Genomic DNA, 26286 nt, shown 5'->3' with positions numbered 1-26286 from the left:
AGGAGAGGAAAAATGCCTGCTGGGTCAGTACTTCTGATTCATATTGGGCTTTGGGTCATCCTTGTATTTTTACCTGGTAGTTATAGGAAATGGAATGTGAGCAAGAGTTCTCAAGCAATATGTCCTCAGTGGAGATGAGCTGCTATTTTATTCAGAAAACCAAGAACAAAAACACATGCAGGGCACTACCTTTGCTTCCCTGTTACCTACACCGTGCCAGACTGCAGATCACTTTCAATCTAGTGCAATTCTCCTGACATTTCTACTGTCTAATTAAGCCGGTATGATACGGAAGTTCATTAACCTTGCATTGTTTTCCCAAATGGAAATAAAAGCGGTTAGCTTGTTGTTTTCTTTTTCAGCCCATATTTAGGTACAGAGTCTATATTTAGATGTCAGCTACAGAACTGATCTGCAGCCATTCCTGGAGTGCTGATTCTGTTTTGGCAGGAGCTGAGGCACTCAGCAGTGCTGGTGATTGATTCTGGGAGGCCAGCTGGACAACTTGGCTGGATGTGGACCCTGCTCCTGCAGCATCCTCAGGGTTTAAATCACGAGAATCAGTGGAGTTGCTTGATTTCAGAAATGCTTGGGAAAGAAAAAAAAGCAAAAAACAAACAAGTTCTTTGAGAGCTATTCAGACCACATTCAACTGCACACAGACAGATTAGCTTTCAGAATCAGGCGTCCAATTGCCCATTGAATTTTTCAGAAACAGCAAGGCTGACATTCTAGAGAGCCCATATTAAGCATATTAGAAAACAAATTTCAGCAACAAAATTCAGTGCCAGTGATGATATGACAAGAATGGTCCAGTTATGTTGAACCACTTTGTATCTCCACACAAACACAGCTTTATTGCCATATACCTAAACCAAAGGCAGTATTCATTTTTAAAAAATCAAATTTTGAAATGTTATGCTGTAGGAAATGTGGGATAATTCTGCTTAAATCAGTGGAATGGAACTGAACAGATTTACAGCCTGGCAAAATTTACTCCTAAATCTAAGTGGAACTAATCTATGCACATGGGAGTCGCTAGGCGCATGCCAGACAGCTAGATTTATAGAAACAAAGATGGGAACTGAAGCAGGAAAATACTCCATTAACCTCTGATGTAAAGGAACTTTATAGGTGGATGCATAGTTACAGGAGGACTGTTAGTATGTTTTATGCCTAAGTCTCTCCTGTTTGAAAAGTTTAGGATATTTTAAAGTCAAGCAGCCCCTGTGCTCACAGAGTGGAATTCCCTCGGGGTGTGAATCGTCCCTCGGTGTGTGTGTACAGCCCCGGGCAGAGAGCCAAAGCAGTAATTCAAACTTCTGAACATTGTAATAATTCAAATAATAAACGGGTTGAAACAGAGTGTCACTTTCAAACTGCTTTAGTGCAGATGGTCCTTTTCTTAATTCCCAGCCCCGTCGTTAGTGAGCTGAGCTTATTGAACTGCTTGCCAATTCTGTTAAGAGCAGATGGAGTGAAACGGGATAAAGGCAATATTTCAGTGCAGCTCCCATGCATCAGCTCCCCTCCAGATGCCATTATCAACATGCATTTTACAGCTCCACAGCTCCTGCCATCAGCGGGCAGAATTATAAAGAGGTTGAGCATACTTGGCTTGAATGTCAATAATCAATAAGGACACTCATCTGGCTTAATAAGGATAAATTGTTGCCCTTGAAACAGCACACCATTCCAGCAGTCAGAGTGAACTGAGGTGACTTCCTTGACATTTATTCTAACTCCAGGTGTCTGTGCTACCCTGTGTGTGTGTACACAAACACTTCTGTTATGTATTTCTCTGACTGTTCCCCAGCACTATGGATTCTCTTGTGTATGTCCTGCAATAATGTATTAAATTAATAATTTTGAAGTGCTTCCCCTTAAGAGCTCATTTCTTCCACATCAGGCAGCTTTTTTTTTTTTTTATTGTAAGGACTTTAATTACAAACTCTGTCTTTCTAAAAGGGTCCCAGTTTCCCTTTCTAAAGCCTGCTGACAGAACATGATAGGTGATATTTTCAGAGGTTCCTGCTGTGTGTGGATCATCATTGCCTCTAAAGCCTGTGATTAAATTCTGTCCAGCTTTAGTGAGGGTAGATAGGCCTCAGTGTAACAGAACTAAATTAGTTCTAAGTGCTTAAGGAATGATCCTACTCCTATGGGAAGCAGCTATTACATTTACAGAAAGCATGAATGTTCAGATCATACAAAAATATGTAATACATAAGCACAGCTAACACCATGATCAGTGGTTCTGTGGAGACTTCATTTTTGATAACAGAACATTTAGTCAAATATTGCTCTTTCTCACAGTGTTTTAATAACAACAATCCTTGGTTGTTACCAACATTTCTGTTCTGTTATTGCCAACAGTCCTTGGACGGCTCCACGGCCATCCAGCTATCAGTGTTTGAGACATACACATTACCCTTTTATCTTGTGGGAATTGGGAGCTCCAAAAGGATCTCACTTTGACCCCTTGTTCTGAGGGTCACAAGAGAGTGGGCTGCAGTTATGGTAATCTTCCACCCTGGGCAAAACTCACATTGGTAGCTTTTTTTGAAAGTTCAACAACAAAAATATTATTTCACTTGGGTTGTTACTCAGACAAGAAAAATAAGTTTTCAAGGCTGTTAGTGGAAAAACAAATGCTCATTAGACAGCAGAGTTTCTGGGAACACACAGTGTCTCTGATATGCTCAACAGGGGCTTAGTCCAGGTGCAGCTCATCAAGGCTGAGGCTTAATGAGCATTTCTCAGCTTGGTGCAGCCAGAGGAGGGGAGCGATGCTGCACCACAGTCTTTGCCATGAGTGAAGTCAGCTTCTCTGGGCCTCCGCACCACTGAGTGCAGGAATGGTCCCTCTCCAACATTCTGGGGAGCTGGGTGTGTGTCAGTCCTGCTGAGCCCCACAGTGCCAGTGCAGGGTCCCCAAAAACACTCAGCTGTGTGCCACTGTCTGTGGGCTGGGGCTAGACACCCATGTTTCTGTGTTTGCTCATGCAATTTTTGACCTTCTCTTTCTTTCCCTTTCCTTGGCAGATTTTTATTGGTGAGATATCCATGTATTTCATAAAGTCAACCCGAGAAACCCTCATTATTCAAGAGAAAACTATTTTGACTGGAGAGTGCTGTTACCTGAACCCACTGCTTCGAAGAATAATACGTTTTATAGGTAAGCATCCTGTGCACTGCAGGCTTGGACCCCGCTTGCACCAAACCAGGACGAAACACGCTGACAAAGTACATCACAAAATTAATTAAGCTGTGAAATCTTTGCAGGCATCTTCCACCTTAGAGGGATAGTCCCCTCAGGATTTCCAAGGTAACTTTCAAAATTTGCCATATCATGCTGGCTGGAGCTGGTTTAGATCATGTTCTGCTGAGCTTAAAGCTTTTTTTGAGACCCTTAAAGAAAGGTTTTTCCAATCAAATCCTTATATTAATAAATCCATCATTGCTAGTTTATGCAAGCTACCCATTTTAGTTACAAATTTGTCCTCACCAGCTCATCTATTTGGCATTTTTCTTTTCAGCTCTAATTTTAACATCCATAGCTCTGCCACATAATGTTCAGCTGAGCACAGCATAAAAAGCCCAGAGCTCACTTCAAAATAATAATATTATTTTCATTGTATCTGCCTTTTCTTAGAGCTTTCATTGAGTTAATTGCTGAGAAATTAAGTTCTGTCAATAAACCATTAGGAAGTTGCTTTTTATGGTGCTTGCAAACCGCTTTACCTTCTTCACAGTGTTGATGAGTCCCAAGTTCATGCGTGGGATGGGATGTCTGGCTGATGGCATGGGCCAGTGGCTCCTCAGAATGCTCCCCACTGGCCAAGAGGGGCTTTGCCATCACAGCACTGCCCTCCTTGTGCACTCCCAGAAGTGAAGCACCCTCCTCACACACTGCGTCTCACGGAGAACTGAGCCCACATTCATGATCTGACTTAGAACAAGCAGTGGGGGGAAAAAAGCTGAAAGTATCTGGGGCGCTTCTTCCCTGTCACTGCTTAATTTCTGAGCTTTACCTGGAATGAAAATGTCTGCTGTGGCTGTGGCAGGTGTTGTGTTGCTTCTGTGGAGCACATCCCTGGCTGCAAGCAGGGATACTTCCTCAGAGCACGGAGCCGAAGGTGCTCTCATATTTGTCATCAGCAAATGCGTGCTGCAAAGGAGGAGGAACCATGGTTTTCCTTCTCCTTCAGCTCTCTCTGTGCCTCCTGCTTTAGGCATGGAAGGCAGGGAGTGAAATGTGCCCTCTGCCACCAGAGAGGGGGAAGCAAACCACCTGTGTTTTGTTACTTGGGCCTGGTCTGTGTAATGCTGGGGGGAACAGAAAGACACAGAAACCCAGATAAGAGTAAAACACCCTTGAACTCCACATAACCTCCGGGATATATTGATATGGCAGCAGACTGCCATTAAGAGAGAAGCAGGGTACCAGTGTCCACTGGGCCACTTAGGGCTTTTTGACTGTTCCAGCACATTTGGCATGTTGCAAAGTCCCAGTCAAGCACTCTTGCCTGCGGGGTCAGCACTAGAAGTCCTTAGCTCATGGAGGCTGAGTTCTTGCTCAGTGTGTTTTCTCACAGCTGGCTTTATTCTTAAACATGCTGTTGGTTCTCTTCTGGTGGAAAAGAAGGGGGTAGCAATGATACAGTGGACTCCCAGAGAGTAGTGGGACACAAACCATGCTAGGGAAATGATTCTTGGCTTTGCCAGCTGTGTTTTTGTTTTTCTGAGAAAAATGAAGCTAATATTATTAGAAAAGGCTAGAAGTCTTTGCCTTGTCTTAAACTACACTGTGTGGTTGTTTTCTTCTGAAACTTCTTCCCTGCCTCTGTAGTGAAATGTGAGAAGTAGAATTTGTTGGATGAAATAACTTATGAAAGGAACTGAAGATAGCTGCATGTTTTTTCATTTTTCATTTCACCTGTGTTTTGAAAACAGGGCATGGACTGAGCAGCTGTTCCCTGTGCCTGGATGATCCAGGGAAGTTAGCTCCATACTTAGCTCACTCCAAAATGAAGCTTCCCAAGTGCTTGGCTGTGCAAAGACAACTAGGTTGCTTGTACATGGATTTCTCTGTGTGTGCCTTCTCTTGATAAACTTTAGGGCCAAAAGTTACAGAGCTGATTAACTGAGTTCTCTTACAAGCAAGTTATCTTCCCTAGCAAGCAGTCTGTCTGGTTTGTTGCAAAAACAGGTTTTCTGCCAATTTAGTTTTGGTACCAAGAGGTTTGAGCTAGTCTTAATGAGTACCTGCAAAAAGCAGTTACTTAACCCCTTGGAAAATTGCCTTGTAAGGCATTACAGTTTATATTATTCCAAAGAATGGGAAATATCCTGCAATGTGTCTAGGTTCTCATGTGTCAGGAAAAATGAACACTACTGTCTGACCCTGGAAGGCACATCATGGAGAACTTTGAGAGTTGCCAGTCCCAAATTTTAGGAGTGCAAAGAGGCTTTTTCTCCACCCCCCCAACTCTGTAATGGAAGTTGCTGGGAATTTTAAGACAATTGTAAGAATTGTAGTCTAAATGTGCTTTCCACAAAACAGGCAGAAAGCTGTACATACTTCACTGAATGTTCATTTATATTTTGCAAGAAAAGAGACACAAAAAGGGAAACTTTAAGCTATCTTTTGGTCCTGTGAAATACAAGAACTCTTGTAATGTAATCTCTGTTGGATCTTCTGGTTGCTAGATTTGAGCTTTTCTGCTCTTTCTTTTCCTTCATGTACACAGAATTAAGGACTTTTTGCACTTTGAAAGCAGAGCAAAACAAAAAACTGACAGCTTTTCTGGAATGCTAACAAAGCCCCTTGTTTCTTCTGTGGTTTTTTTCCCCTATCTTGTTTACTGTGCTCTCTGTTGATTCTCTCCTTGTTTTCCTCAAGGTCTCAGCACATGTCTGTTTCTAAGAGCCTCCCCTCCTGAGTTTAGTTGAGACTCTGAATGTTGAGCTTTGTATTAAATCTCTCCCTGATACTTTGTCTATACGAAGCAGAGCCACAATTTCTTCTTGCTTCCTGGCCCAGACACGAATCCTTCATGGTGATTGACATTTGCTTTTGTGGCAAAAGACTGCCTCTCACCTTGCTGCAGTGTATATCAATTCCTGTATCACAGCCTAGATTGGTGAAACCTGCTATGTTCCCTGTATTTAGAAAAACACTTACTTATCGGTGAAAAAAAGCTGGCTTGGCTTGGAAACTTCAGACTTTGATGTATGCTTCAATTTTCTCCATCTTCCTCTTTATCTTTTACAGCTGCTTTTTTTTTTAAGATTTTCAGGTCAAACTAGTGATGTGGAATTGCTTCAGAACAGTTTCTATAATATATTGCTTTACTTTAGGCACATCCTCTCTCCTCCCTTCTCTCCCCACCCTTCCCAGCAGTTCTGTCATCAATTTTTGATGCCAAAACTTGCTGTTTATGTGCTGAACCTTTGAGAAACTAATTGCTAAGGGTGGCTGTTTCCTGGGCTTCTTCCTCTTCTCCCTGTCTCCCAACTTGAGCATACACAGCCTTTTGTATATTTATTCATTCTGTCTTGTAATTTCACATTCAGCACTTTGTTAACATTGCCTTGTTAACAGACGCCTTGCATTTGCGTCTGTGTTCTACTTAATCCTTTGTATTGCAAATAGAGGTTATAAAATATTTTAGAGAATGGTTTCAGTCAAGGTTTCAGTCTTTTTATGTGCAGCTGCTATCATACCCCCAGGATCAGGGACTCAGACCTCCCTGACCCAGTCTGATGGGGTGAGTATGGTGTGTATTGTGTTGAATTTCATTATATTAGGTTTCTAATCCATGTGATAAAGTTGTCTACCTGCAAAGCCCTGATAACATGCAAGTAGCCCCTTTCTAGCTGAGCTATCTAGAAATTCAGCATGCTTCATCAGCTTGTTACCAGTGGCTTTGACTTCGGATGCGCATAATTTGCCGCTAACAAATGGCGCAGATCAGCTTCTGTCAACAACTTAATCTAAAGCAAGGTGACACTTCACAGTGGGCAGCTAAATAATTAAATTAGGGCTTTATTTCAGCAAATTTAGATTTTAGTTTGGCAAATAAAGGTTTACAAGGTTTATACACACATTGAGTTTATTGTTACAGGGCAGAAATGCCCCAGAGCTCTGATGTCAATTCCCTGAGCAGCTGCTCGAGACAGCTTACCTGACCTTGTCCTTCTGTCTGCCTTGCCTCTGAAGTTCACTGTGAAATAGTGCATGTTCTGTTATTAACTGGCTGCCTTTCCATGGGCCTCGAGCTGAATTTGGGGGTGTTGCCCCAAACCTAAACTGCTTGAACAACTGTAGGTGTTATCAGTGAAGAATTTCCACAAAGAAGAGCAGGTCACTGTGCTGGGGACACATCAGCCCTCAGAGTTCTCTTTGATGCCAGGCACTGAGCTGGCAGCTGCCTCCATGAAAACTGGTGGTTGTGAAAGCAGTGAGGAAGGAAGATACCCTGTACGTCTGTCAGGAGGAGTCTTGAGCCTCCAGAGGATTTTTGCAATGGGAGCTGAATTTCTTCTGGCATGGTCAGACTCTGGAGGTTTTAGACCCTAGAGTAGTGGGTTTTGTAGGGTTTTCAGTGGAAGACCATAGCCAGTTCTAGAACAAGGTTATGAGTGCTCAGAAGCTTGATGTTGAGCCTGTTCCTGATGCCATGGCAACAGGACCATAAAGTCCCCTGCAATCCCCATCCCTCCTGATGTAAAATGGATTAATGATACAGGCCTCTTTTTACACACCCTTTAAGATTAAATGAAGGGTGGTTTAGCAGAGTCTGAGTCACAGGACTATAAATGTATGGCTTTATTGGATGCATGGGATTCTTACAGCAAAACATTCAAAAATGGGCTGAGGATCAGCACTCCCATAGAGCCCTGAGTCCTTCCAGGGACACTCTCCAATGAAACTCTAATCTTCCTTAGAAAACAGAGGGGTGGGAAAGGGGTTAGGTGAGTATGAGTGTGCACATGAAATATTAACACTTTATGAGCAAGTTAGGTTAGGAGCGACAAATTCAGATAATTGGGACAGAGAGGAGTGCCTAAATAAATATCCTTGGTAGAAAACATGATGATATGTTACTGAGGAGCTCAGCTTCTGATGTCTCATGAATCCTTCAGAGCATTGTTTCTTTTGTCACTTTATTTAAGGGTTTCATGATTTTTCCTTAATAAAGCCTTCTACTTCCTGATTCTTACTTCCACCCACTGGCTTCTCACTTGTCTCTTCCCAATGTTATTTCAGCTGCTCTTCTTCAAGTCCCAAGGGGGATTTTGTTGATTTTTGTTGTGGTGATTTTGTCCCTTTTTTTCAAATCAGCAGCATTTTAAATGCCTTTAATGGTGAGAGTTTCCACAGAGACAACAAGCAGCTGCAGTGACTGATGTTACATAGAACCAGGGAGGAAGAAGAGAGCTTGAACATGAATTGCAGGGGGGACAGAGGGTTCTACTGAGCCTTCAGTGAGTGAGAAGAGCTGGATTCTTCTTCAGGGCAGATGTCTCTGTTAGAAAAAGCCACAGAGCTGGAGGTGGCAACACTGATGAACTGCCACAGAAGGAGCTTAATAGGAGATGGAGCATGAGAATAGGATGTGGGTCAGAGCCCAGACACCAGGGGTTCATTTAGGACTTTCTGACAGTTATTTAGAGGGATGTGTAAGAGGAGAAATTAAAAATGAAGCATTCAAAATCGAAGCTGCTAAATACTTAGACTTTTCTGCCAAGGCAAGTGTTAGTTCAGGTGAGATGACACAAGAAAGTCATCCTTCACCTCATCCATCCTTAGCATTTTTTAACAGGACTTTCCTTGTTTGTTCTTTTTCTTTTTTGGCTTGAACATTTAATTTGTCTAAGGTCTTTCGCAGTGGAGGTAAAGAAATGTTAAAATCTGATTTCTGTTTTCTTGGACTCTGGAGCAGCTGAGAGAGTAGCAGGGAGTATAGCCTGCCCTCTTATATCTGGTCTAAGCTGGTATCTCTCACAGTTACTTTCTGCTTATTGTTTTGTCTTCTAGGCACCTCCTTCTGCTCCTGAGACACAAGCTGAGAGTAGTCAGTACAATGAGAAGTCAGGAGGCCTTTCCAGACATAGCTTCTACTTCTTCTTTAAGGCCTCTTTTTGCAGCCAGACTATGTGACAGGAGTGGCTGAGGGGAAAGATTGGCTTCGTGTAATTGCAATTAACTTTCATCCTTTCTGCTAGTGAGCAGCTGTAGGTCTGCCTCCCATGTGGCTTGCACTGTTCCCATCCTTTCTCAGCATGTGCCAAATTCTGCACTACAGTTCAGCCCCAGGTTTTCTGGCCCACAGTGAGCACACTAAAAAAAAAGCACTTTGCTGCTGAGCAGGATGGCACCACCTCCCATTACACCTGGGTGCCAGAGTCTGGAATTGACTGTCTTTTCCCATTCTTTCTCTCTGACATTATATCAGGGACGTGAGCTGTTTGACCCTGAAGAGCTGGGGCTGTTTGCCCCTCCCATGAAGCCTTTCAGAGCAATTTTTCTGCCCCTAAAAAGCTGGCAATCACATCCCTGCATTTTGGTCAGTTAGTTTAGCTGCTGTAGGTCATTGAACAAATCCATTGAACAGATGGATTCCTGAGGTGCAAAAACCATCAGGGGACTGTCCAGCTCTGCCCAGGCACGCTGGCATTACAGCCTTTAAATCAATTACAGCCAACCCTTGCTCCAAGAGAGCTGAGGTGCAATCAGCCTGCGAGGGTCACGTCCCTGCCAGCCAGACCCATTGCTGCACAGGGCTGTGATTTACACAGAGCTCAGCTTGGCAGAGCTGCGAGAGAGGAGCTGCACCACCGCCAGAACGTGACAAAGGTTTCAGCCATGGCTTGCTCTGCCCTTCACCAGATCACTGCAGGCCTCTGCAGTTTGGGCAGCCACTTTCTGTGCCACCAAATATTAAGAAAATGCAAGTGTTGAAACTTCTTTTCTTAATGGAGAGAAGTACCTTTGTATATATGCACTTCCTAGAGATTGAAATAGTTTTATGTAGCTCGTGACTTTTTCCTGAAATGTCTTGGTTTTTGGCATGTAAGTACATGATAAAGAGCATGAACCAGACTGCCTGACACTTAAATTTCCTCTAATTATTGTAAAGGCTGGGTAATAATCCTTGCTGTACTCCCTGTAATTTGCACAGCGCATCAGAAAGTTGCTATTTAAAGCAAGCTGTGCCAAAAAAAAATTAAACTTTTGACAGAGTGCTGTATATAAAACAAGATTCTTCTCTGTCATAACTTCAGCTGTTTCACCAGGGCTAAATTATACCCTTCTGCCTCTTTCCTTTGAACTTGCTTGTGCACTGACTAATGTAAGTGAGAAGTTCCTGATGGCTGTGGAAAACCATGGACTTGAAATATCACCAGAGGGATAAAGGAAATAAAGGAGCAGTCTCTGTTCTTCCTTTCAAGCACACTTAGCAAGATAAATGGGAGGGAAACTGTCACATCATTGAAAAGGCAGGGGCCAGTTCTGCAGTCCGAAGCCAGAAGAAAGGCAGCCTCCTTCTTTGGCCACCACCAGCTTTTTAAATCCATGATCACATACCAGTTCATTAATAATTAATAAAAACAAACATACATGAAGAATGGTAATACATTCAGGCTCCAGAATCATCCTCCTGTGTGCTGCTCCTCGCTGCCCTTGGGCAAGGATGGTCAGGAGGAGCAGCTCTGCAGTCCTGCAGCCCCTCCAGGCTGTTTCCCAGGGGAAGGGCTCTTCCCATCAGTGCCCCAGCAAGGGATCTGTGCCACAGTGACACCAAACCATCTCTTTAACTGACTGGCACAGGCAAACCCCACTCAACACTTGTACAACAAGTCCATTTTAGTCACAGTTTAATTGTCTGTTACTGTAGGTACATGCTGCATTATTTTGAGTCCCTCATGTTTTTTGTGTCTCAGACTAGAGCAGCCTTTTAACCTGTTTTTTTTAACTCAGTATAGATAAGCAGTGAAGATGTTACAATCATGGTGTGCCAGCTTTTAAGATTTTATCACAGCTTTCCTAAGATGATTTCCCTTGAGCTCCAACTCTTGGTCATATTTAAATACATAACAATCTCGGATAATTTATAATTTAATGACTTTTGCTTATAGAGCTACAGAAGGGAGAAAGAAAAACTGCATGACCCTCAATATCCCTACATCAAAACTCAGTATTTGTTCTATGTTTTTAGAATATAGAACAACCTTTAATCAACCTTTGTGATGAGAAGGGGAAGAGGAGAGCTGATTTAATCTTTCAGAACATTGGGGTTTGGTAATTTTGCAAACCTGCTGTTCTGTACCTTTGGTATGTAGGCATTACATGCATCTGAAAGATCCTCATATGTTCATAGCAGCTGTAGCAGGTATTGATAACACTCAAGGGGAGTCAGTGAAGGATGTGACAACTGCAGTATTGATCAAGAGATGCTTCACAACCCTGGAAAAGTTCCTGCATTCAAGTGAATGCTTCATCTCACAGGTTATGTGCTCCTGGTGACATGAGCTGAATTGCAGCTGTCTTCCAGAGCAAAGAAAGTATTGGGTTGCTTCCAAAAGTACATGCCAAATATTGCTAGGTCAGGATTGTAAATTTTCACCATAAGGGTGGCAAATAGTCAAAATCCAAAAGGTACGTAATCCTAGGTAGTTACATTAGATAAGAGAAATATTGTGTCTCAGCACAACACTGCTCTTTCAGGTGCAGAGATCCCACTTTTTTGTCACAGATTTGTTATAAGTACATGTCACTATGTCTCTTCCTCTCAGCTGTAGCGACATTGTCTGAACCTGTTTGAATAACCACTATTTCTGACCTTTCCTCACAGGCGTGTTTGCATTTGGACTTTTTGCCACTGACATCTTTGTAAATGCCGGCCAGGTGGTGACTGGGAACTTGGCTCCCTACTTCCTGACCGTCTGCAAACCCAACTACACCGGCAGCGACTGCCGGGCCCACCACCAGTTCATCAACAACGGCAACATCTGCACGGGGGATGTGGAGGTGATTGAGAAGGCCAGGAGATCCTTTCCATCCAAACATGCTGCTCTGAGCATCTACTCAGCTTTATACGCCACGGTGGGTGACAGTGGTGACTGCCGGCTCGCGTGAGAGGTTTCTGTGTTTTCTAGATGGGGCATTTTCCTTGCAATGGATTTTTCGAGAAAAAGAGGGTTGTTTTGGTGGCAGCTTTTTTCTTTATCAGTAGGGGAAGATCCCCTTCTCTCTCCATTTTACCAATCCTTGTATAAGTAAATGAAGTGCTCATTGATTTTTGAGGCACTGCACGCGGAGGCATGAGGTCCTAAACTTGCCTTTGCTGCTGACCTTCTAATTCAATTTTGTCTTCTCCCTGCCCCTGTCTCATGAGCATTAAAATGAAGCTGATCCTTAAACAGCTTCTGGGTTGATACATTTGTTCACATGCCATGCATTGTTGAACATTTAAAATTTAAATTGTGCCCTTTCAATAGAGGTCTGAACTTAGGCAGAATTTTGCTTCCCTTGTTTAGGACCTGAACTCACATTGCAATGAGGGTTCTAATAAAAGTCAGAATTTTGTTGTTATCACAGAGAAATGCACCCCAGCTGACACACTGACAAGGTGACACTGCCATGCAGACAGGAAGGAAATTATGAAGACTGATGAAACAGATCCACTGCTCCTTTGAGTTCTCTGGCTAAAGTTTCTGTGATTTTTAAAAACTGATCCAAGAATCTTACTAACAAAACAGAAAACCTTGCTGGTTTTGCCATAAAGATCCAAAGATTTAACCTGGTTCCAATCTCAAAATGCATTGACCTAGATCTTTTCTCTCCCTATAGCTTGACTCAGAGTTGTGTCAGAATCTGTCTGCTGGTTATAAGTATGCAAGAAAAGCCTTAAAATTATTAAAGACAGGGTATTTACTGAGTATTTTGCCCAGTGCTCTTGGTAGCAGATAAATGAAGCACCACATTATTACTTCTAAAATTAAGAGTCCACCCACTGCTGTTTCAATATCCATCTGTTGGCACTGCATGTTGTGTGAATAACGATGGAGAAATAAACTGTAACTCCTTTGATCAGGATTTGTTGGGAAATATTTGGAAAGCATGTAATATTTTGAGCACATTACTTCTGAACAACGTGCAACGCTGTGTGAAATAAAGCCCACGGTATACTCAGCATGGTTCTGGCAGCTGTTTGCACCATGATAAACTTTCACGTGGAAGTTCCAGGGTTCCAGGCTTAGTCCTGGTTCTGTCCTAAGCTAATTACATCCTTTCATGGACTTTCCCTGCCCAGCCTCCTTTGTTTCCTAACAGAGCAAATTTCCTACAACAGGCTGACTTCTACAGCTGAAGGGTAACTCTGTTTTTCTTCCTGAGCCTAAGCCCCAAGTAGTTTAGTATTTCTGAGATCTAGTTTTCCAGGAGTTTCTGCTATGGGCCAGCACTTCTCACATTGGAAGATGTCAGATGGAGCCAGGACATGGAACTCTTTCTGAGCCATAAGATCATGAAAGTTTGTTGTTAAAGCATTTCAGCCCACAGTCCAATTTCAGCCCAGTTCTCTGCCTGAAGTCACCTTTTAGAACTAGAAATGAAAAGACAAGAAATTTTCTTGTCTTTTCTTTGTCTGTCAGCTGGGAATAACATGAGCATTACACAAGAAATTCATTGTTCGTATCCAGCTTTGTTTAATAACTATGCTGTGCATAGATTTTTGAGAAGTCTCTTGCTGATTCTAATATGCATAATAATATGGCCTACTGAACATAAAACACAGGTTATTTGCTTAGTAATAGTCGTGTTTTGCATAAAGCTGAAGAATTGAACCATGGAGCAAGAAAAATAGAACAGGTACAACATAAGGAGGCTGGAGAATGGTTCTCATTTTATAAAATGTCTTACGAGATCTGGAAGTCTTCTCCCTTCACTGAACCTCAAATATCCTGTGCAGGTGTCTCACTTGTTCACTACTCTGCTACTGAAAACACTCCCACTGCTGTTGGCTTTGTGGGGTTTTGGTGTTTGTTTTTGGCTTTTTATAATCTGGGGTTTATATTTAATCAAGTAGACTTTTCTTTGTCACTTTCTAAAGAAGCTGAGGAAAACCCAAAGCATCACTTCTGTGATCTCTGCAGGTGGAAATTAATCTTGTCTGCCTAAAGTAGGGGAAAGAGAAAAGGACTGGCAGCCCTGGATTCCATACTTATAAAAAAATAAGAATATAATCTAAAGAAGTTTTATCAGTATCCCAGAAGAGATGGCAGTCACTGTACCTAGTGCAAGCTTCTATGCACTCACATGAATTAAAGTTTCTTTTCTGATTAAAAAGAAATGGTTAGAAAAAGAGATCACCATTCCTGGTTCCAGCATGAATCCAGCTGATAGGATGCCAATCCTGGTTTCAGCATCAATCCACCTGCCCAGCCCATGAGATGTCCAGGGTCCTGGGGGCACTGCCTGGACTTGGGGGGATGCCTCCTTATGGGCAGGTTTCCTCACCCCAAATATGTGTTTCTCACTTTCTCTGTTAATTAATCATCATGTGTAGTCCATTCTTCCAGTCTTTCTGGAAAAGGGTGGAGGGCTTCAGGGGTCTTGGGTAGTTTTAATCCCACCCTGTAGTCCATGTCCATTTCCTGTGCTGTGTTGTGTTTGTTTGTCACAGAAAAATGCCCTATCTCTGGCCCCTCTTCTCCAGCCAAAACTTGATATTTCTCATGGCCATGTTAATAACAGCAATCCTTGGTTATTCCAAAACAATTCTTGTCTGTTATTTCCAACAGACCTTGGCTGGCTTCATGGCCATCCACTTATCTGTGTTTGAGACATACACATTACCCTCTTATCTTCTGGGAGTCAAGAGCAGAAAAAGATCTCACTTTGGGCCCTTGTTTAGATGACCCCAGGAGAGTGGGAATTTTCCATCACAGCCACAATTTCAGTCAGTAACTTCCTTTGAAGGTTTGCTGAAGAAAAACATGATAACAGCCACTTGGGTTGCTATTCAGACAAGAAAAATAAGTTGCCAAGGCTGTTCTTTAAAAAACAGGTGCTTGTCAGACACCTGTTAGATCTTGGGAACACACAGTGTCTCTGATACTCTCAACATGGGCTTAGTCCAGGTGCAGTTTGTCAAGGCCAAGGCTTAATGAGCATTTCTCAGCTCGTAGTGCAGCCACCACAATCCACCCCATGACTAAAGTCAGCTTCTCTGGGTCTCTGCTCCCAGACATGAATCCTCCAAGTTTTGGAAATGCTGAATAGCAGAGGACACTACATCAAATGCTTGCTGCAAGCCTGATCATTTCAAGGCCTTGGCACCATGAGCAGCTGCACTGAGCATTGTTGTCAAAGGCTCTGCTTCTCTTTTACTGCAGGAATCTCTATGGCAAAAGAAAATATTGGCCACAAAAACTTCTAGGACATAGACTTTTGTAATTCTGGTATGAAATTTTGAATTCTCAAAGGAAAATACACTGTCAAAAATCTCCTCACTTTCTACTGAAGGGACAAGACAGATTTCTTCCACTCTGCCTTTCTCATTAAAGACAATGTGCTCTAAATACATGCATATATTTGCATATACATATAAAAATGTATATATCTATTTTAAACTTGCAGGCAAAAAACTCTCCTTATCTATGATTTTGTCTCTCTGAAAAAGATGGGAGAGGAATCACATGGAATAAATGCTGCTGTCACACGCTGCATATTGCTAAATACATTGCTTGACTCTACTGACAAGATCACAGCAAAAAAAGCTGAACTGACAAAATTTATAGTTAAATTGTATAGTTTATTTTTTAATATGTTCTGGACATGATTTTATATTAATGTCTTTCCTCCTCTCTGGTTTCAACATTTAGAGTTTTGTAAATAAATTTACTCTATGGATGGCATTATGGGACATTTTCAAAAGCATTTGCTATATGTAGGAAACCAAATGTAAGTGGCTTTGACTGAGATTTTGGTCTCTTGCACAGAGCTCTGAAACCATGCTCTAAATGTGGGTAACCACTGTGGGAATACTAAAAAATATCTTGGCTTTTGGGCCTGGACACTAAAGATCAAGCTGCAGTGCTTGGGAAGTGGGATCAGAGGGGAGAAGCTCTCCCATTTATTTCTGATCATAGCATGTGACTTAGGGATGAACCGGAGCCCACCTTCTGGAAAACATTTTGTCTTGTTTCAAACCCTCCTCACGAGGGTTTAACAGATTTCCCTCAGCAATCTGTTCGCGTAGTTGATTACCCTCCTCGCTAAAAATGTTCTTTTTACTACAAGTTTACATTTTATTGCCGAGACGTGTGAAACTCCAATTACAGATACTTCCCATCTGTGACAAAGAGAGCCCTCCATGTGGGCAACCCAAAGATCCAGCTTCATCTGATACCTGTAAGGAGACAAGCACATGTGGGCTGTTCCCTGCAGCTGTGGTTCACAGCAGGCACAGCAGGACTGCATTCTTACCTTGAAGAGGTGATGGGGTTTCCTTGGGATGCTGCAAACAGCAGCGCTGCTTCGGTGGGGAGCAGGAAAGCAATCGGGCTCCCTATTGCTCGACTGAATTGAGTAGAAGTGCATAGGGTGAAAGGGTGGGTGGTAATTATTCACGCAGTGGCAGTGATTTGATTTTTTTTCCTATTGTTTCCGCAGAACCTTAATGTGAGTTTTGGTGATAGGCGCAGCTTAACCTGCCAGCCAAGGCTGGGACAAGGTTGCCAACTAGTGCTCACTGTTAGCTGTCAAAATGCATTGCTGCAGCCAGGTTCAGGTGTGAAAAACAAAGGAAGCAGCAACATCTCAAATTAGCAAAGCTTTGGAAATCACGCGGGCTTACATACTTGTTGTCTGAAAAGGATTTTAATGAATTGCTCTGCCATCAGGTTCAGTTTGCTTCATCTTTGTTATTTTGTGGTTCTAGCACTAATGACAGGCTGCTAACTGTGAGCCACATGCTTTTAACTCTCTGTCAGAATGTATTAAGAAAATTCCCAATAAACTCCCAGAATCATGTGGGGATCATTAAAAAATGTTTGGAAACAGTGAAACTTCTTGCTCTGGAACTGCATTCTCAAAATCAACTTTGTTTTGAAAGAAATCTCTTTCACACTGTGTGTTACCTTTCATCCTGCAGGGGAAATGGCTGGAATGGTTTCTCTCAGTGTTCTCTGTTCCTTAAACTTAAAACCATCTAGGAAACTGGAGCAGTTAGTTCATACAGATTCTAGCACTCCATCTTCAACACATTACACTTTCTGCAGGACTATAACCATGGACTCCTGAGTCCCTTGGCAACATTTAGTTGTGTGCATACAGAGTGCGTGTTTGCTACCATATGAACTGGTGCTTGCACAAAATCAGTGAAGCTGAGCCTGTGCATAACTGCTCAGAAAAGGTCCAGTATGTAAATGCAAGAGGATATTTCACATAATTTAACAGTATTGGGTTTGTACTCCTAAAATTTTTCTCTGAATTACCTGGAACATCTTCCTCCCTTTTCCAGTGCCTTTTTCTTTTTTTCTTAATCAAACAGGGGGTTTGTCACATATTTGCTGATTTAGGATTTGTCCGGGTGGGAAAGAAAGATGCATTTCTGGTGGAACCCCTTTTTATGTTTGGTTTGCCCTTTCCCTCAGATGTACATCACAAGCACAATTAAAACAAAGAGTAGCAGGCTAGCCAAGCCCGTGCTGTGTCTGGGGACCCTGTGTGCTGCCTTCCTCACTGGGCTAAATCGAGTGTCTGAGTATCGAAACCACTGTTCGGATGTGATTGCAGGCTTCATCCTGGGGAGTGCTGTAGCCTTGTTTCTGGTAAGTCCATCAGGCCTTCTGTGTTCCCTTTAAACATATCACAGTGAAAAAAAAAGAAAACAACAAAAAAAACCACCCAAAAATATTGTAATTACTTGTAGCTTGCAAGATCTAATTATAGCTCCATCTAATTAAAAGTATTATCAAAGAAAATCCTAATATGAAATCAGGTTCATACTAATTGGTATGCATTTGGTAGCATTTGCACACTTTATATATTTTAATTATCTGAATTACTCTCCATGTTCTTACTTGATCTGTCCTGGAAAATGCTGCAAAAGGTGGTGTAGATTTTAATATCAAAAGGAGGGTGTGCTTGAGACTTCTTCTTTGTGTTGCAAAACCCCTCTGTGTGCCTTGAATTTGGCAAAAAATGTGAGGTACAGGGTGTTTCTGGGGCTCTGAGCTGTGATCCTGGTTCTCCATTTTGTTTTGGCCCATAAAAGAAGTGCAATAGAAGGGAAGGTCAGGGTAAATTCCCTTGGAGATAAAACTACCTCCCTTTGCAACTTTTAGAGACAAGCTGACGATGTTGCCCCCTCACAAATATACTAAAATATATCAAAGGTCTTCCTACAGAATCCAGGAAGAGCATCTTTCCAGACTCTGAGTGTAACTGGCTCTCCTGTGGGCTGTGTGGTTTAAATGTTTTGTTTGGTGAGAGGTCTCTTGCTGAGGATTTACTCACACAGCAAGCAGTCCAGGTGACTCTCACTATTACCAAGAAATGTGCCTGGTCCCATTTAATCAAAATATGCTTCAAAACTATCCACTGCATAGCAACAGACACTTTATCCCTGTAATCAGGAGGGATTAGGTTTCAAAGATCCCTTAAATCTCGATGTCCTGTCACTGATTTTTTTTTTCTATTCTGTACTTGAAAAAGCATCAACAAACCTTCAAGCGTCATTTATTCCTGTGCTCATTTCAGATAAAAAGATGTCTACAGCCTCTGACCCGAATCTCCTTGACTTTAATGTGAATAATTTGTCTGGTTCCTGCTGGGAAGGGCAGTTTAAATCTCACCCATGCAATTTAAGAGGCAGCTGCCCCATTCATCAGGCCAGGACAGTGTCTGTGCTCCCAGCACCTGTTGGTGGCAGTGACAGCCCATCCCCAGCTGTATTTTGACCTTGCAGACCTTCTGGCACCCTGCAAGTGTCACAAGCTCAATTTCAGAGTGGTGGAAGGGGTCTCCCCAGAGGGGTGCTGTCAGATCCCTGGCACAGATCCTGCTGGCACAGGACCCACCGAGGCTGCAGCCTGCTTCCTGCTCGGGTCTGTGACAGTGAAGGGGAACAGCCAGCAAGAAATCACTCCACCGGCAAACATGTCTGCAGCTCCTGTGTACCTTCTTTTTTCCATGTCCTCAAGCTACCTGCTCCTGTGCATGGTTGCTCTTACTGGCATCACCATCACCATATGGGTGCTGTGAGTCTGGTCATGCATAAGGGAAGGATCTGTGGGATAAACACCACAGCAGTGGTGCTGGAAGCGTGCAGGAATGGTGCTAAATGGTGTCATCCAGATGTGAGGGAGGTTCAACCATCCACAGAGCTGTGGTCACTGTTTGGAAATGACAAAGTCAGAGTCTGAAGGGAGTATTTGGACAGTAAAGGGCATCATTTGGGTAGTCTGTGGTTCTGGGAGGATAAGGCATAGATGGGGCCAGTGTGAAATGTAAAAGGGCTGAGAATGGTTCATCACTGAGGCAATCCATCATGCCCAGCCATGCCAGTGACCACACTGCAGCCCAAGGCTGACACAGGTGATGCCTTGAACCCAAACCCAGGTTAAATTTTTTCAGTTGTGCCCCACGTGGTAATTCATTCCCCCTCCAGGTTTTTCCTGGGGAGGGAACACACTGACCTCACCTTGTTTTTTTCCTGCATTGCACAGGGGATATGCGTTGTCCATAACTTTAAGGGCAGTCATGCAGCTCCTTCTAAACCGAAGCCTGAAGACCCACGAGGAATGCCACTAATGGCTTTTCCCAGGGTGGAAAGTCCTCTGGAGACACTGAGTGCACAGGTACTGTAAATCTCCTATCCAGACCATCACCAAGCATATTTTCTCTTGCATCAGAGTAAAAAAAGAGTTTTTTACTTGACCACACATGCCTCATTTCAAGCCCATTGAACAGAGCGAATCTGCATCACAGCAGAGTTTGTTTTGAGGCATTAATCCCTGAAACTATCAAACACTGTAGATCTTCTGCCCCCATACATGTCTATAGCTAAAGAAGTAGGATTTCACATGCCTCACAAACTTTTGCTTAGAAGAATAGAAAACTGAGAGAAAAGTAAAAATAATTCTGCCTATTTACATTCCAGAAAACTTTTTGGGATGTATGAAGGATTTACTCTTTCCTGAATATAAACTAGTCTGTCCTCAAAAATATTACAGAAATTAGGTTTCTTATCCTTATTACTGTACAGTATCTTCTAGAATAGGAAGATATCATATACCTTTTTCTATCTCTTAATTCATCAGAAGAAAAATTATTAGCATTCTTTCAAGCCTGCAAAAAAATAGCTAGTGGGAATATCAACATTGACAGTGTTTCTGTTGAAACTACTAAATTTAAACGGCTTGTGTTGGCATAACTGCATCATATCCAGTCCTTTGAAAACAGACAAGGATAAACTGTTGTTGATGAGTTACCTGAAATACACTGGTGTAATTTATTTGGTCTTTAAATTGTACTTCCTTTATTAGATGGGCTGTCATACATGATGTGTGGCAAGATCAATAGTGACTTTTGTTAAACTCTTTGTGAAATAAACTGAAAAGAGGAATTAAAAAAAAGGAGGGAAAATACAGTCACTAATGTCTGGAAATACTTTGCTTAATTGAAGAGTCAATTTTGATTAGGCAAAGGTTTACTGGAAGACTTTCCACTAAATCTGCAGAACTGTGTGCATTAGATGTGCTCTTGATGGGTTTATAGTTCAGAAACCAAGTGCTACTTATATATCCACATTGTGTTGTGTAGGGCTGAACAGGTGAAAATATTCATGACCTGTGAGAAACATTTTGTCCAGTCAGCTGTTTATAGCTACTGGACTGTGAAGTGCAGGTAGGGACTGAACTTTAACTGTTGGTGTCCACCAGAAATCAAAAAGGTAATTTTCTTAAATTATAAATATTGACCATACATCTACAATGCAGGTTTTGTGAGCGAGGGTTTTTCCCACTGCTTTTTCTTATGACTCAGGGTTCTTCCACACTAGTAGGGTATGTCAGTGCCAGACTGTTGTACACAAACATTCATGTGTTTGCCTTTTCCTCTCTGCAGAATCACTCTGCCTCTATGACTGAAGTAACCTGAGATGGAAGATCAGCAGCCGAAGCTATTTTTTACTACCCTCCAGTAAAACACTCCAAGACACACAGTTACTAAATGTCTAACTGTGATGACCAGTATTATGTTATGTCTAGTTAGAGGCTAATGTTTTGTACTTTTTTTGTATGAGGAAGTGATGTAGCTTGCCCTGATTTTTTGTCAGCTTTAATATTATTATGCCAGACTTTAAAAGCAAAACAGAAAAAGAACAAAAAAAAACCCTTTTCTTGTTTAAAGTGTGCACTGAGGAACTACATCTATGGAATTGTTGATGTTGTTATGTGATATTTGTACACAATTTTTTTTCTTCTCAGTTTTGAATTTATATATCTTGGGGGGAAAAAAAATTCACTTTTACCTTTTCTTACCATAAGAAGTGCTGGGTCAGATTCTCATCTGAGTAAACTCAGCATGGATCTGAAGTAATTGCATACATTTAATTCGTATTAAAATAACAGTGATCAGGAATCTAACCTGAATGATACTATCAACAAGAAACAAAAATCCATCCTTGATTCAGTGAGCTACTTAAGTGTTCCCTGAGACTTAAAGGACTTCAGTTCCCACCCAGTTGCCAGACTAGAAGCATGTCCTTAAACACCTCACTGAATCAAAGCCTGATTGTTCTGGTGTGGGTGATTGTGCCAGTTATTGAAGAATGACTAAAACAACATCCTTGGTCTGCAGTATAGACAGACTGAACATCAAAATTTATAGTAGTAGCTGATAGCATGTGAGCTGACTATATCATCTCCCTAGATCCTCATTCCTCCCCGAGGCCCAGCTAAAGCTCCCAGTGAAACCTGGCTTCAGGAATTGACTATGGGGATATACAGCCACCACTGTGGGGCTGAGGCTGCGCTTTAAGTGTTTCATCATTTCATCACAGATTTGTGGGGTAACTAGTGACACTGGTGCAAAGGAAAAGTGGCACCACTCCTTCACCAGGGTGGCATTCCTTGGCATTCAAATTGGCATGGCCAAGAAGCCAGTTTTGCTGCCCAAAATATGTTTCTTTTCCTAAGGGGCTTTGATAAGCCAAGGAAAAAAAAAAAAAGGAAAGACAAGAAAAGACAGAAAGAAAGAAATACAGAAAGACAGACAGAAAGAAGCTGAGTTTGTAGTAGCAGTCTGCATTTTCTTTTTGTTAATTCTGCCATACAGAATTTATATTCAAACTGCTATATTACGATTTAACAACTTTGTCTAAGCATTATAAAGACAACTAAGTGTGGGTTGGGGATGGGAAGAACAACAAAAAAAAAGCCAGTTTACAATGGTTAGAACTGGGGCAAAGGCTTCATTAAATGATTTTTCACTGTTTCTAGGATTTTCCTGCATCTCATTCTTCTAGCATGGTGATAACTGCTGTGTGTCTCCTTTAAAGAATGGAGCCTCTGTACTTTTACTGGAATGTTTACCTCACATTTCCATGTTGGTTCTTCTTGGCTTTTTTTTTTTTTTTGTATATTTTTTCCAAAACAGAAGCAAAAAAAAAAATTATTAAAAAAGCAAACGTGAGCCAGTCTTTCATTTCCCTATGACACAAAGAAAACCTGGAATGTCTGTGTCTGGTCATGTGGTGTTTCTTCCTTCTCCTGACTCTACTGATATCTGCTTCTGGCTTCGGAATATAAGGATCAGACTGGGGCCATGCTTTCTGTGCCCATGAGGAGCCTTTGCTGAGTGTTCTGGGTTCCTCACTGCAGCTGTAATCAAAGTTCCAAAGGGAAAAATCTGTTCTGAGTCATTTTATTAAGAAATACCCTCCCAAGCTGGCATTTGCACACTTTCTTCTGATCTTCACTACTGGTCTGGCCTAAAACAATGAAAGATGCATGGGCAGGGCATCTATTTTTTCATTTATAATTCAATTAAACTGAAGTGACAAACTTTTAAAAGCCCAGGGATAGAGTGATTAAGCATCTAGTTTTGCCCTTCCATGGCCCAGGTGCTGTGTGCAAGACTTTGATGTCATTTCAGATTTCTGCTTCTTCAGTTTGTTACAAGCAGTAAAATGCTTTGCATCTCAGACACCCACGTGTGATCCTCTTCCCTTGTGCTGATGGAAGCACGGGGTCTGCACCTCCAAGGGACTAGAAATGTCTGAGATCAGGGAAATGGCAGTTTGACTCAACTCAGACACAGCAAAACACGAGGCAAGCTGCTGTGAGCTCCTTCCTTGCCTGTCACAGTTCCCAGTCGTTTTTCACTCTGTTCCGATCATATTACATGAGCTATCAGTCACATCCTGGGGGAGACACAGAAAGGGGAATGAGCACAAAGTGCAGCTACAACTGGAAGTGTTTTGTCAGACAGTGCTAAAGATTAAAAAAGGAAGTGCACCTATCTGTGGTTTTGATGGAAGGAGGTAATTTCATGAAAAAGTAACTTCCAATTCACTGCTCCCAAACAGCCTCTGAAGCCAACAAGATGACAGAGTTAGCCATTTGTCACACTGTGCTTTCCCAGAAGCTGCAGGGGAGGGATTTGTGAACATTCAGCCTTCCATGGTGATCAGTGAAACATCCCCAGGGCACTCACCCCAGCTCACACCGTAGCGGAACACATAGGTGCACACTTACACTAGTCTGTAATTCTCCAAGAGTCAAAAGGAGAAAAGAAAGCATTTCTTAAATTTCTTCAGAGCTTCTGAAAATAAAGCCGCACTTGAGAAGTTTGCTCAGTTAAGAAACTGAGCGCTGTAACACACAAAAGCAGCAGTGCCTGAGTGTGCTTCGTGCACTTGCACACTGAAAAAAAAAACAGGGGAGCAAGGGTTCAAGGCTTGGAGTGGTATAACCAGGACATTTCTGGACCATTCCCAGAAAGATCACACAGACTCTCAAACTCATTGTAAACAACTTGTTTTATAGAAAACACTCATAAAATACTAAGCATTTCTCAAACTGTTTATTTTCTTGTCATCCTAACTTCTTTACTTTTAATATATGATTAAAAGCAGATTAAAATCACATATGATTAAAATTCCCACCTCTTAGATGGGAATAAAATCTAAAACCCAAAAAACTTAAAAAACAAGGCCCTTAACAGACATTGGAGAATTCAACAAGATGCCTCGACAGCAGCTTATTTTATAGTGCTGTTGGAGAGTTCACCATTACTGAGTGATTTCAGTGAACTGAAATTCACAGCTCTCACCCGGGCCAGGCACAGGGATGCTGCGTGGGGGGACTCACTGCTGCCAGACGATTTTCAGGTTCGGGGGCAGCTCTGCGGCCGCGAGTTCATCCATCTTGCTGCCGCCGCTCACGGGGCTGCGGTAGAAGCCCAGCACGTCCCCGGCGCGGCGCATGCGGTGCAGCTGCGAGTTGGGGACGGCGTGTCCCAGCTCCGCCGCCAGCCGGGCCAGCAGGCGGTGCTTCAGCCGCTTCTCCTGCAGCGGAGCCTGCTGCCAGTCCTGGGGAACAGAGGGCCCGAACACCTCCCGGACGTGGGACTCCAGGCAGCTCTGCAGGTCCTCGGGCGGGACGTAGCTCTGGCGGCGGGGCGGGGGCTGTATCAGGCTGGGCTCGCTCCTCCCCTCCTGCTCAGGAACCGCTCCGGCTGCTTCCACGGGTCTTTCCTCCTTCCTGCTGGCACCAGAACACATTTTCAGCCTCAGGCTACTCAAGACATAGTCAGAGCATTTTTGTATTCACGGTGTTTTAAACCACCCAATCCAGACACTCCACACATCCCATGGGCTCATCAGGTCTGTTGGCCAGAAGTGCACAGGCCTTCCCCGAGTGCTGCTCCCCACACAGGCTGCCTCCGCAGAGCAACCACCCACCCACCTTCAATCACGGGTCTGAGTGAAAACAGCATTTTAACAAGATTAGTTACTTATTTTCTGTTACAGCTCCATTTTCTAATTTGCTGTGAATAACAAGCATATCAGAAAATAACCACTACTACAGAAAAAAATCAGTGCCCATACGTAAAAAAAATCATTACTAGTTTTTAAGTAAAAAAATTTTGCCTTCTCATATGCCCCAATCTAGTCAATAACCTATGCGTGGTTCCACGCAAAATGTTACAGAGAAGATGATTTTCATTCCCGCGAAATCCCTCTCTTCCCACTCCTAACAAAAGCAGTAACAGTTCTAAAGGCTCCAGCCCTGCAGTACTGCACCCTCACCAGCAGTGCACCTCGGTGGGCGCTGCTTGCCCAGAAAACCTGTGGAGTCTCCTTCCCTAAGGACATTCCAAAGCCATGGACAAACCCTGAGGGCTTTGCTCAGGCTAAGCGACCTCCAGAAAGCCACGGCCCGGTGCAAGCCCAGCATGCGGACAAGGCCAGAAGCCACCCCCGGAGCCACCCTGTGCCCTGTTGTACCTGCGGCCGCCCCACAGCGCCCTGAGTCCCGGGGGGCCGAGTCCCGGCCTGTGCCGCGCCGCCGCCCGCAGCGCCCGCAGCGCCGCCATGCTGCGGGCGGGCCGGGCGCCTTCCGCCGCCGCAGCGAGTGACGCGTTTCTGCCGCGCCCCGCACAGCCTCATGGGAAATGCAGTCCGTCCCCTCAAGCCAACGCCCTTGCTGGGAAACGGAACGTGTGGAAATTTAGGAAAAGACGTTCTTTGATGTTTGGTCTTTGTGCGCTTTCAGGCCTAATTGGCAGGGAGGGATATTTTGGCCCGGTAATAAAAACCAGCCAACAAGCTAGAAGTGATGGCCAGGCCTTGGAAAGGCAGGTGACTTCTTGGCTGAATTGCCTTGTGGAGGTGCAGGGCCTGACAGGCTTCAGTGACCTCAGACACAGGGCAGGTCAGCAAGGTTTGGGAACAAGGATGCACCACTGATGGTGGACACAAAGAATGCAGAATTTATGGCCACAAGGACATTTGGCAGAACCCCTGAGGAAAGGAACGAGCTGATAAAGGCAATGCAGCAACTGTGCTGAATCAGCTCCGGCAGGGTAAAAGGCCATTCCTGCAGGGGCAGACCATGGCCATCAACTCATGGCCACCAATTTAAGAAACCACTGACTGAAAAGAACGACTGAGCATGCAGCCTAATTAGTGTGGGCAGCAAGAGGCTCATTAACTGACAGAAGACAGAATACTAATTATTATGAAAACTAGATAACTTGTA

The 26286-nt window shown here is 43.1% G+C and overlaps 2 protein-coding genes across 3 annotated transcripts in view; one reads left to right on the top strand and one right to left on the bottom strand.

The window, feature by feature from the left end:
- PLPPR1 (phospholipid phosphatase related 1) overlaps positions 1 to 22304 on the top strand; it is a 119552-nt gene extending 97248 nt beyond the window's left edge. For both annotated transcript variants that reach the window (XM_059493014.1, XM_059493015.1), the window contains exons 4-8: positions 3046 to 3178; positions 11865 to 12115; positions 17671 to 17847; positions 19747 to 19878; positions 21146 to 22304. In XM_059493014.1, coding sequence (XP_059348997.1) covers positions 3046 to 3178; positions 11865 to 12115; positions 17671 to 17847; positions 19747 to 19878; positions 21146 to 21178 — 726 coding nt within the window. In that variant the 3' untranslated portion in view covers positions 21179 to 22304. The remainder of the gene's footprint in view (positions 1 to 3045; positions 3179 to 11864; positions 12116 to 17670; positions 17848 to 19746; positions 19879 to 21145) is intronic.
- Positions 22305 to 24044: 1740 nt separating this feature from the next.
- LOC132086530 (large ribosomal subunit protein mL50-like) lies at positions 24045 to 25683 on the bottom strand. Its single transcript, XM_059492269.1, has 2 exons — positions 25533 to 25683; positions 24045 to 24786 (listed from the first exon to the last, which is right to left on the bottom strand). The coding sequence occupies exons 1-2, from the start codon at positions 25619 to 25621 to the stop codon at positions 24390 to 24392; spliced, it is 486 nt and encodes a 161-aa protein (XP_059348252.1). The 5' UTR covers positions 25622 to 25683; the 3' UTR covers positions 24045 to 24389.
- Between the last annotated feature and the right edge of the window lie 603 nt (positions 25684 to 26286).

This window comes from Ammospiza nelsoni, chromosome Z (genome assembly GCF_027579445.1).
Source record: "Ammospiza nelsoni isolate bAmmNel1 chromosome Z, bAmmNel1.pri, whole genome shotgun sequence".
In the NCBI taxonomy this organism is placed as follows: Eukaryota; Metazoa; Chordata; class Aves; order Passeriformes; family Passerellidae; genus Ammospiza; species Ammospiza nelsoni.
Note: the sequence above shows the minus strand (reverse complement) of the source record. Positions and strands in the feature narration are given on the sequence as shown.